This window comes from Cynocephalus volans, chromosome 6 (assembly GCF_027409185.1).
Source record: "Cynocephalus volans isolate mCynVol1 chromosome 6, mCynVol1.pri, whole genome shotgun sequence".
Taxonomy (NCBI): Eukaryota; Metazoa; Chordata; class Mammalia; order Dermoptera; family Cynocephalidae; genus Cynocephalus; species Cynocephalus volans.
Window position 1 is genome coordinate 21,405,215 of NC_084465.1, and position 12,172 is coordinate 21,417,386.

Consider the following 12,172-nt stretch of genomic DNA (forward strand, 5'->3'; position numbering starts at 1 on the left):
CCTTCTCCCCACAGCCAGGACACATTGTCAGCTTTTAAGGATTCATGTAATTAGACCGGGCCCACCTGGATAATCCAGGCTACTCTCCCCATGTGAAGGTTCTTAACTCAATCACATCCACAAAGTTCCTTTTGCCATGCAAAGTACCGTATTCACAGGTTTGGTGATTATGACGTGGACATCTCTGAGGGGCCAGAATTCTGCCTCCCACACTTGACCTTTGGTGTGGCAGTTCCACAGGCAGTAAGTCTATGCTGGGACTGGCAGGTGCCACTGGCTTTCCAAGCACTGAAGAAAGTCCTTATTTTCTGAAGTTTGGGTGGGAGATCCATTACCTCCAGCCCAGCCCTGTGCTGGAGATCCAAACCTGAATACTCGACCGTGCCCTGGCCAGCCCCACCTAAGGTCCCAAGGGTGCCCCACGTTCAGTGGGGTCTGTGAAGCTAGCACATTCCCTGTCCTGGAATCCTTGTCTTAGTGAGCTCACCCCGTCACCCACATCATGTATAACTTCTCGCTGTCCTGCGCTTTCACTGGGGAGTTCTATTTTCCAAACATCCCTCAACCCTTCCCACCCTCTTTTCTTCGTCCCCAGTGCCCCAGCTTTATCGTTTCTTGCCGCTGCAGTGGGCCCTCATATCTTCTTTTCCCAGGATCTTGCCCATCTCTAATCCATCTACCTCATGTCTGCCCAAAGATCTTTCTAGAACCCTATTCTGATTAGAATAGTCGCTACTTAAAATTTCTTCATAGCTCCCCATTTTCCACTGTAAAGCTCCATAAGGTCAACAAGAATTCTTCAGGATAGTGCATTCTAAGATGACTTAGAAAAAATAGTATTATTATGGTGCTTCCACAGGCTACAGTGCATCTATGCAGTGGTTTCCAGCAAATCCTATAAGTTTTGGAAAAATACAGATTCTCCCCCATGTACATGCACCACCTTGCATTTTCTTATAGCTCCCTCAGTGGATCTGACATGCAGCCTGGTGGTGTTGCAACTTTCTGGCATCAGATCTGTCCTTCTCTGTACCCTCCCTCATCTCTGGCACACACCTGGAGCTAAAGTCTGTGAGCGAATAGCTGAGCCAGCACCCACCCCTACAGCAAGTCCTGCATTCTGTGACACCGTGGACTCTTTGATACCTGCCCAAGGTTTCAAAGCCTTTAGTGCAGGTGAGGGGAGTGTTTTTCTACAGGAGAGCCACTGACCCACACAGAAATATAACAGGAGAGGGCTACATACTGTAAGTATAAAGAGGCAAATACATCCTTTCCTCTTAAAGGGAACAAATCTCATGCAAAACAGAAAATTATATCAAATAAGCAGAACAAACATTTCCTTGATGTATAATTTCTAAACTAAGGCCCTTCAGAGAAGAGGGAAGAAGCAAGAAAGACAGACACATAGACACAGAACAGGCTACAAATCAAGTAGGGGACTTCGATGAGCCCTGAAAGAGGCACAGGTGCGAAGACCGCTTGCTTTTATGGACTCACACCTCCCCCTTGTGGCCTTTTAAGGTATTGCTTAGTGTTGCTTCTGCTGTGATGAGCTCCGGACACTTGGTTCTCCCCATGTGTGGGAGGAAATCAGACTGAAGGACAGAGATCTTCCAGTCACTTCTCTGGGATGTCACGGTTCTCAGCCCAGATGTTAATCCTGAAGCCAAAAGAGACCCAGGGCTGCATGATAAGTGTGGTGGTGGTAGGATTGGGGATGACTGCTGTCTTTGTGAGCGCCTCAGAGTATCCAAAAGGCATTGGTTGAGCCAGAAAAATCGATCTTTTGTGCTTGTAGTCATGTCTTTGTTCTCATAGTTAGTTGTCAGGGTTGTAAACAAAACAAAACGTTCTTTTGATGTGGAAAGAATTTTCTTTTAAAGAATTTCTAATGAAGACAGTTAAATAAATAAGCTCTTAGACTAGAAAGAGAAAATAAACAAAGGCAGAGTCTGCTACTTCACGACTGTATTAACGGGCTTTAGTTGACATTAGAATATCTTTTTTAAAAAATCTAATTGTGGTAAAAGACATGTACTATAAAATGTATTATCATAACCGTTTTTAAATAGTGTTAAGTAAAGAAGTATTGATGCACTACAGATCTCCAGAACTTTTTCCTCTCGCAAAACTGAAGCTACATTAGAGTGTCTTTTAAGGATTGGTAGTAGACCCAAATGATGAGAAACAGATTCAAGAACTACCTAAATTCATTCACTGACAACAGACTCATGATGGGACCTTAAGACAAGAACATTTACAGCACAGTCCTAACTTTTGAGAATGATACCACATGCCTCAAAGTCAGGTGTCATTTGCCTTAAGACAATTTTTTTAGAGCATTTTTAGGTTCACAACAAAACTGAGAGAAAGGTAAAGAGATTTCCCCTATACAGATTCGCTGCCACACATGCCTAGACCCCCATTATCAGCATCCCCCACTGGAGTGGGGTGCAGTTGTCGCAACTGATGAACCTGCCTTGACAGTCACCGTCACCCACAGTTCATAGTTTACATTAGGGTTTACTCTTGGTGGGGTACATCCTATAGGTTTGGACAAATGCACGATGACATGTATCTACCATTAAAATATCATACAGAGTATTTTCATTACCCTAAAAATTCTGATGTTGTCTTTGCCTCGCTGGTGATGGTTGTCACCCAAACCCTAGCTGTGAGCTTTGGTGAGCACAGCCATCAGTAGTGTCCAGCAGTGTGGCAGCTGTGTGCCCCTGGCCCTGGGACCAGCTCTGTGATGGCGTGGGATACAGACCACGGTCCACAATCCTCACAGCAGAGTGCTTTCTCTTTTTGACCTTTGTAGGAACTTTATTTCAAGCTCTAATAGCCACTCTAAGGAGGGGAAATGTACTTCCTTAGCATTCCGAAACTCCTAGCTGCCCAAAAAACTCTATGCAAACCAGGTAATGGTAATTAGTAACGACTCCAACCGGATTATATTTTTTTAAAGTCAATTCTGAGACTGCAGGCTGCAGAGCAACAATTGATCCTCTAGAAATGAACCAGGGAAAACTCACTTTTAAGATTCTGGACAGGACAGAATCCAGATAATGCTGTATGCTACCAGGAGAAGGGGCCTCGTCTCAGTTTCATATGTTTAATGAGCCCCCCATATAGAGGAAGGAGAAATTATAGTTTACAGTATTCCATAATGATTGCTTGTTGACAAAAATCTGTCATTGTCCTAATTGAAAAAATGTATTGATTAATAATAATAAAATGACTTTTATAGAAGGAGCTTTTTGAAATGTGAATCACAGCATGTCACCACTCTGCTTAAAAATCCTCTACCAAGGGTTTTCTTGTCTTTGGGTTTTTTATTTTTCACTTTTGATTATGGTAGAACACACACAACATAAAATTTACCATCCCAACTGTTTCGAAGTGTACAGTTTGGTAGTGTTAAGCACATTCACATTGTTGTACAACCGTTAGCGCCATCCAGCTCCAAACTCTTTTCATCTTGCAAAACTGAGACTCGGCACGCATTAAACAACAGCTCGCCATTCCTTCCTCCCCCTGGCCCTGGCAACCACTTTCTGTCTACTTTCATTTTACTTTCTGCCTCTATGAATTTGGCTATGCTGGAGACTTGATGTCAGTAGAACCATAAACTGTTTGTCTTTTTTGACTGGCTTATTTCATTTAGCATAACATCTTCAAAGTTCACCCAAGTTGTAGCATGTGTCAGCATTTCCTTCCTTTTAAAGGCTGAGTAATATTCCATTCCATTCCATAATGTGGATGTGCCACATTTTGTGCATGCCTTGTTTTTGGATTTCATTCTGACTCCTTCCTGTGGTCCCCAGGGCTCTGCATGATGGAGCCTTGCTCTCTATCCCATCCCCTGCCTCTCTCCCTGGGTCACGCACCCTCGGTACACTGATTTTCCTCTTGCTCTCAAACCACCAGACTCCTCCCACCATGGAGGCTGCATTTGCTATTTCCTCTCTAGAATGCCCTTCCAGCAAATCTTCAAGTGCGTGACTCCTCTTTCCTTGCGTCTCAGCTGAACCTTCACCTCCTGGGCAGGCCTCCCCCGACCACCCTCCACAAAGCTCCCATCCCAGCACCCCTCCCCACTGATACTTTGTTATAGAAGACATACTGCTATCAGAAATGATCTCCTTCCTTTATTAGCTTGCCCATTGGGTGTCTGTCTCGCCCACTAAGATTACAGACCCTACTTACAAAGCAACAGGAACGTGGAAATTGAAATGGATGTGGTGTGGGTCAAGCACCCACATGTCTGGCTGTTTGTAAACCCAGGGGACTGATTGCTAGACAGACACAGGAGACTGGGTATGACTCAAACGTGTCCACCGTGGGGCCTTGGGCACCTTGCTCCCCGTCTTTGGACTTTGGTTTTCTCTTCTGTAAAATGAGAGTTTTAAACAAGGCATTCACAGGGTTACCATCCTGCCCTGGCCTTCCATGATCCATGAAACTTGCATATATCAAATGCTGTACGAGTGCTGTGGGCGAAGAGTGGCTGTGGAGGAAAAGTAAAAGAGATTCCTGTCTTTGGGGGGGGCATGTGATCTTATAGGGAAAAAGAAACACGTAACCCCAGGGGACAATGGCACAAGCCCGAGATGCAACATCATGCTGTAGAACTTGGCACCCCTGTCCTGTGCAAACAATCTCTACTCCTTCTGGAGTGCTTACTATGCTAATGTTTGCCGTTGTTCTGAGCACGTCACATACAGTATCTGATCTAATCTTATGAAGCAGGTATTATTAATCCCATGTAGTAAACGTGGAGGCTGACATTCAGCGAGGTGAGGCCATGTGCCTAGAGTTACACAGCTAGTTAGAGGCAGAGCTCGGACTGGCATTCAAACGCCCATCCTCAAGCGTTGGGCCACTCTGCTTCCCGAGAGACTTCTCCCTTTGCCTTACTGGCTTCTTAGGGGAGGAGCATTGGAGCCAGGACAGGTATAAGAGTGGCAGAGAGGAGAGGTGTGGCAGAGACCAGGCTGAGGTCATGCCTTTCCCAAGCCCTGTTAGGGGGTGGGGGGGGTCACTGTGGGGTTAGAGGGCACTGCTCTTGCAAATCCACCTCTGCAGTGTTGGAGGTGCAGAGGCTCTGGACATCTGGCCTGGCTGGTCCTCCTCACCCTGTCTCCCCGGGCGCTGCAGGTGGGGAGCAGGATGGTGATGGTCTCTGCGGGCTGCGTGCTGCTTCTGATGGGCGTATTTGGGAAGATCGGGGCTGTGTTTTCTACTATCCCAGCCCCTGTGAATGGAGGCATGTTCCTGGTCATGTTTGGGCTCATCACGGCCGTAGGGATCTCCAATCTGCAGGTGAGGCCAGTGAGTTCCCTTGGAGAAGCAGCGGCATCCCTCTCTAGAGAGCAGCCCGTGGGATGGAGGGGAATGGGATGGGCCTGGGCAAGGGTGGAAGAGAAGGGAGTCCTTGCTCCCAGAAGCCACCAGATGGAAGAAGGAACTAGCCAAAAGTATCAGAACCTGTGAAAACAGTACATGCATCAGTGTGCAGAAAAGGTGCCTGCCTCTGGGCCTTTCTCCTTCAGTACGTGGGCATGAACTCGTCCAGGAACCTCTTCATCTTTGGCTTCTCCATCTACTGTGGGCTCACCATTCCCAACTGGGTGAAGAAGAATGCTGAGATTCTCCAGACAGGTGAGTGTCCTCTGCTCCATCTGGATGGTGGCCATGCCCGGGGCACAGCCTGCAGGGGATCTGTTGCTTTGTCTCCCTCTAGGGCTTCTCCAGCTGGACCAGGTCATCCAGGTGCTGCTGACCACGGGCATGTTTGTTGGTGGATTTCTGGGCTTTCTCCTGGACAACACCATCCCTGGTAGGGCTCAGCTTGCCTTGTGAGCTGGCACTGTGGGTAGATGGTCAGCATCTGGGCTACCTGGAGAGCTTCCCCTGGCCCTGTCAGGCTGGTCACAGCCTCCCCTGAGTGGGCCCTGGGTCTGGGCAGGGTGCAGGGCCTGACATCTCTCTGTGTGTCCTAATCCCCTCTTCTTGTGAAGACGCCAGTCAGATTGGATCAGGCCCCGCAACCACTTCACTGTAACTTAATTGCTTCTTTAAAGGCCCCATCTCCAAATACAGTCAGTTCTGAGATATTGGGAGTTAGGGCTTCTACATATGAATTTAGGGGGAAACAATTCAGTCTATAACCAGGCCCTAAAGTAGAAAATACACCACAAGCAAAAGGAAAAAGACCCAGTCCTGGCTTTCTTAGGGCCTACAATCTAATTGGTGAGGGAGACCACATATCTATTTATTCATTCATTCTTTTAATAAAAATCCACTGAGCAAGTGCCATGTAACAGGTGCCATGTACTGAGAATACAAGAGAAGTAAGACATGCATGCCCCTGCCTTCCAGAAATCCAAGGCTAATGAGGGAGAGAGGTGGGCAAACAGGCAGTCACCCTATAGGCTGATGAGGGCTGTGGTCTGTAAGTGCTGAGCAAGTTGAAGGTGAAGAGCACAGGAGCTCCAGTCACTGAGGGCTTCCCGAAGGAGGCTGCCGAGCTGGTCTTTCCTCCTGTCCTCCTCTGGATCCTCCCACGGCCTCCTAAAAGGAGCTCTGTGATAGCACCTGCTCATGGTATTCTGTTCTCACACTGCTTCTCTCCACCAAATGTAAAATGCATCCACATGCCAGAAACATTGAAATGCACACAGGCCCACCCCCTGGGGTTGAGGAAATCTCCGTGGTTCCTATGTGTTGTACCCGGGGCTTGGCACACGGTGTCAGCCATGCAGTGGGACTGAGCCAAGCTGAGCTGAGCTGAGCTGTGCTTAGAGGAGGATCAGGAGGAGGAGGAGGAGGGGAAGAGGGGGCGGCCCCTCAGAGGAGACCTGGTGAGTGCCTGCAGGAAGCCCCACTCCCTCAGGGCCCAGTCTTGACTTCTCACTGTTGCCTATCAGGAAGTCAGGAGGAGCGAGGCCTCCTGGCATGGGATCAAATCCAGGATGAATCTGGGGAGACTCTGAAGGCCTCGGAGATCTACTGCCTCCCCTGGGGGATTGGCAGCAAGTTCTGCACGTCCTCCTGCGCCCGCCCGGAGCCTCCCCTTCTGGTGCAGGCTGGAACACAGTGGCAAAGGCACGGTGGGTGTGAGCCAGCTCCCCATCTGCTCCCAAGCTTGCTCAGGAGAGTTCCCGCAGGGCGCCACAGAAACCAGGATGTGAGGGGGACCGTCCCTCCACAGGCCCGAATCCCTCTCCACCCTCTCCCTGTTTAGGTACTGGTGGGTGTTGCCCTCCCCAGTGCCTCCAGCACCTGGCACACCCTGGCATCCAAAGAAGAATTCAATTAAGATCATGACATGAGAACACGACAAGGTGCTCTGACTTGGTCATTTGGTCATTGTGGCCTGGTCTCAAGTGTAAGCAAGCATGGCCTGGTGTCCACACTGAATCCTGCTTCGCTGCATGCTCTTCGCAGTATTTTGGAGCGTCGGGAGGAAGATGCCTGGGGTAGAGAGGGGGACGGAGATGGGGCTGTTTGTTGGAAGGTCAGAAGAACAGCTCTCTTCTTCTCCAAAGAGGGGGGAGGCCCTGCCAGCCTCCGCAGCTCTTTCCCCTCCAGCCCCGGCCCCTCAAGGCTGGTGTTCAGGAGCGGTGAGGATTATCCTCCCCCCTGTACCTGCTCTGAGTTCCTGGAGCTCCAGTCCCCATCCAGCTTGGGGAACTGTGGCCTAGCTCATCTATCTAAGTAGAACTGAGGCTGGCCACATGGCCACAGTCCTGTGTGGTTTTCATCACACTCCACTGTCCCCTGTTCTGTCCACAAGCTCCCCCCAGCCCTCTCCACTGCTCTTCAGCCTCCCCTGCAGGAGTGAATGCCCAGCCTGAGACCCAGGAGTCATGGGGTAGGGGTTCTAAGACCCCTTCCATGTAGGACAGGGCATACTAGGCCCAGGAGGCCAAAGTCCTGCTGTGGCAGGACAGGACTGCAGCCTCTGCTAGAACCCCAACTCTGTCTACCAGAGTGGACTGCAGCTGCTGGGAAGCTGAGCTCAATTCTGCCGCCCTGGGCTTCTCCAGAAGCCTCCCCTGTTTCCGTAGGGCACTCAGGATTATGTCTTCAGTTTTCAGATGGGCACTGGGTCCCACGAGCAAGACAAAAAATCCATGCTGTCTCCCAACACCTCCTTCCCATCAAAACTGCTATCCTTACTTGGCCAAACCCATTCCTCCAAGAGAAAGAAGGGGAGATACTCTCCTGTGGGGCTGTGGGAAGGGCAGCACCTGAGGCTGTTTCTAGCGGGGACTCTCTGCCCTGCACCCCACCATTCACTCATCTCTGCTAGGCCCCTGTAATGCACTTTCCAAGGCTTGGTGATTCCCAGTCTCCCATCATCATGGGCAGGAAGTGGGTGAGTGCTAGGAGAGGAGCTGGGGTGTGCATTCTTGCATGTTAGAAGTGGGGTGGTGGAGGGGTGCACCCAGTACAGCGTCTGGAACTAGCAAGGGAACCCAGTGTGAGCGCAAAGCCCGTGCATGCGGGGAGGAGGGGCGGTGAAGGGTTTGCTGCTCTCCCAGGTCAGGTCTGCCTCACCCCAGAGCCCCTCCACTAAAACCTTCCAACAGCCCTTCATGCCACTGGGTTCTTTTATTATCTGAGTGAAATGGGAGGGGTCGCCAGATGGGGTGGAGAAGCTGGAGACCTGGCTCTGGGACTCCAATAGAAGGTGTAAGTGCATGGGTATTTCTCCAGGGAGGAGTCCTGAGACCAAGCCAGGCCGAGAAGGCACACTGTGGCCTTAGACTTCAGCCTGCCCCAGTGGGCGGAAAATATACAGGGGAGAGGGAGACGGCCTTCAGTGTGTACGGTTATAAGCTTGCACATGTAGGGACGTTAAGTCCAAACTGTCTTTGTTGGTGACTGGTTAAGAGTGGCCAGTCTTAAAGACTATTCCCGGAGTGTCCTGAACCAATGCCCTGATGCCTCCAAAACTGCCAGGGAGGCACCCTCAGGGAGAAGAGCAGACTCCACTGTCTCCTGGGACAAATCCAGTCACTGTCCCTCCAAATACAATGGATCCAGGGAGGAAGGAGGGTTGCTACTTCAAATGAAGAATTTCAGTTTTTAAGGGGGCGAGGAGGTGAGGTGGGGGCAGGGAAGTCTGCAATACGGTGGCCCACAGTGACAATCCTCCTAAGAACGAGCCTGAATGGTGCCCAGTGACTGCATTTGCTTGGCCAGCCCTGGGATACTATAGGAGTGGCGGCACCCTGCGGTGCTTGAGAGCTGAGTGATAAGAAGAGGAAAGAACATAACAGAATTTATCCCCAAAAGACATCCAAGCAGAAAGTGTCTTTGAAAGCTTCTGACTCATAGAAGAACCCTAAAAGGTGGGAGGATCTTGCAGGTCTGGCCTTGACCTTGAAGCCTGGCATCACTGTGGCTGGCAGGCTCTTGTAAAGCACGCACCTTGGGGTGCTCCCAGCTCTGCCCTGGCACAGCCATTGAGAAGTGGTCACAGCCTCTGAATTCCCTGACAAGCCACACATGAAGTCTCTGTGTAATTGTCAGGGCCCTTTTGGCTGCAAATGAGAAAAGCTAAACTCAAAAAACGGGAGATGAAATTTATTGGTTCTTGTAACTGGGAAGGAAGGAAACTAGGAGAGCTCACAGGACCATAGAAAAATCACAGGAAGAACTGAGGCCTGAAGGATGAGAGCTGAGGTCTGTCTGTCTGTCTCTCTCTCTTGCATGCTCTCTATCCGTCTCCCATCACCGCTTCTCCTTGCCTGCCGGCCTTGTTCTCTCCCAGTGTGGCTGAGAAGGTGGCCACACGTCACCCCAGGTGTACAGCCTTCCACTGGGACTGCAAAGGCACAAGAAAGACAGCCTTCCCCACTGGCTCTACCAAAAACATCCCAGGGAGGACCATGGTATCTTAGGGTATCCTATGCAAAGAAGTTTTAGTAAGTGTTGAGCTGGAAGACTTTATCTTTATTGTCTCTGTAATAGTTTCTTATGGCTGCTGTAAGAAATGACCACAAATATAGTGGCTTAGAAGAACACAAGTGCTCTTATAGTTCTAGAAGTAGGAAGTCTCACAGGGATAAAACCAAAGTGTTGGCAGGTGGTTTCCTTCTGGAGGTTCTAGGAGAACCCATTTTTTGCCTTTTCCAGGTTCTAGAAGGGGCCTGCATTCTGTGGCTCGTGGCCTTTTCCCCCATCTTCAAAGCTCAGCACTTGACCTCTGCTTTCATTCTCCCATCTTCTTCTGTCTTCTTTGACTTTCTTGCCTGCCTTTTATAAGGACACTTGTGATTGCATTTAGGGCCCATCCAATTAATCTAGGATAGTCTCTCCATCTCAAGATGCTTGATTTAGCCACACCTGCAAAGTCCCTTTGTCATATGACATCACAGGTTTTGGTGATTAGGACATGGATATCTTTGGGGGCCATTATTCAGCCTGCTACAGTCCCTAACTAAAAATCCTATATTGGTTACAATCTTAGTTCATTTGGGCTGCTATAACAAAAGATGCTAACCTGAGTGGCCTATAAACAACAGAAATTTATTTCTCACAGTTCTGGAGGATGCCAGTGTGCGAGTCACTGTCTCTTTCACCAACAATCCTGTCTTAACGATTGGTGGCTTCATATCCACAGAGCTCATTCTTCCCAGGCCTGGCCTCTCAGTTCCTTGGGCTGCATGATAATCTGGCCATATTTCAGACTAGGCTTTGGGATTATCAATAACGGCACCTCCTACAAGTCCCACTTTCAAGCAATTCTCTGACCACCAACTCTTATTTTTCCAGCTCACACTGCTAGTCCCCCAAGTCCAATAACCCTTAAACCTGCCAGGATCTAAATCTACTATCCTCCCACCTCCCTCTTGTTCTCCTTCCCTCCTCATCCAGCCTCAATTCATGGTCAATCATAATAATCACCTTCTTGCATTCTTAATGCCCTTGGTCTGCTCTCTCTTTTTCGTGCTCTCTTGGCAAAATCTTAGTGCTGATCGGAAACAATTCTTCACTTTCTCTGTGCCTGCCCCTGCGCAGGTGAATGTCGCTGGAGAAAACACACAACCGAGCTGACTGGTCTTAGATTCATGACCACGAACTTCACATAGGCCCTCAGTGCTGCCTGACAGTCAGGCCACCTTTCCTAGTCCATTGCGTGCTCTCTCTCCCTCCTCTCTTCTAAGCCCCCCTCCACCTCCGTCCTCACTTTCTATTTCACTGAGGAATCTGCAGAGAAGCAATCGGAAAGGCACCTGGGAGCATCGGCCTCTCTCTATCTCCCAGCTCTGGGCCCAGACCCTCAGCTTCTTGCCCTCCTTCAAGATGAATGAACTGCCTGGGTTCCCCCTGAAAGCTGGCTCCCTCCCCATGTGCTCCAGAGCCTGCACCTGACTCTTACTCAAGGATTTCACTGCAGCAAGACTTCCTTCTTGTATCAGCAAATTTTCTTTTAGTAACTTCTATCAGCATATACACATGCTGTTATTTCCACTATCTTAAAAGCCTAATTTTTGTGAGTGTGGGATATGGTGAGCCTGAAATCATAGGGTCAGGCCTATATAAAATGCTATAATAAATATGCTGCAAACCCAGGTTCTGGGCTTGGCTGCTCTTGGGAGCCCACGATGCCTCTCAAACCAGTCAAGGGCAGGCAAAGCCTTCTTCCCACCCTTCTCTGCCCCCCGCAGCTCTTCAAATCCTGCCCAATTCTGCCATTCATGGACTTTCCTCTGGCTGACACCTGTAGGACTTAGGATATTCCCTATGTTCTCTCCAGACACCTCCCAGCCAGGCTCAGTTTTCCAAGTGTGTTTTCCTGTACTGTATTCTCATGATGTGCTGTCGTCAGGGAGCCACAGCAGGACAAATAGCTGGAGAGGAGAGCCAGGTGCCTCATCTGCAAAAGCCTGACAGAGGAAGATCCCTGAGACTGACAGAGGAAGGGTGCTCAGTGGGGAGGAAGGGAGAATGAATACCATGGGAAGGTAGTTTCATGAAATAACTCCGTCCTGGGCTGCACCAATAGCCAGTAAGGCCTGCAGGAGATGGGGAGGGGAGCAAGGGCTGTTGGAGCTGAGGACTGAAGGTGGGGACATCACTCCTAGCACACGGCTGTGGAGAGAAGGGACAGCTCAGCATGCTGCTGAGGTCCACTCTGCTCAGGGGC

General features: G+C 49.6%; 1 protein-coding gene across 1 annotated transcript in view; it reads left to right on the forward strand.

Annotated features, from left to right (window-relative positions):
* LOC134379636 (solute carrier family 23 member 1-like) overlaps window positions 1-7,202 on the forward strand; it is a 58,435-nt gene extending 51,233 nt beyond the window's left edge. Inside the window, 5 exon segments of the mRNA XM_063098649.1 lie at window positions 5,167-5,331; window positions 5,562-5,670; window positions 5,753-5,848; window positions 6,939-7,066; window positions 7,068-7,202. Of these exon segments, the coding sequence (XP_062954719.1) occupies window positions 5,167-5,331; window positions 5,562-5,670; window positions 5,753-5,848; window positions 6,939-7,066; window positions 7,068-7,202 (633 nt within the window).
* Window positions 7,203-12,172: the final 4,970 nt, after the last annotated feature.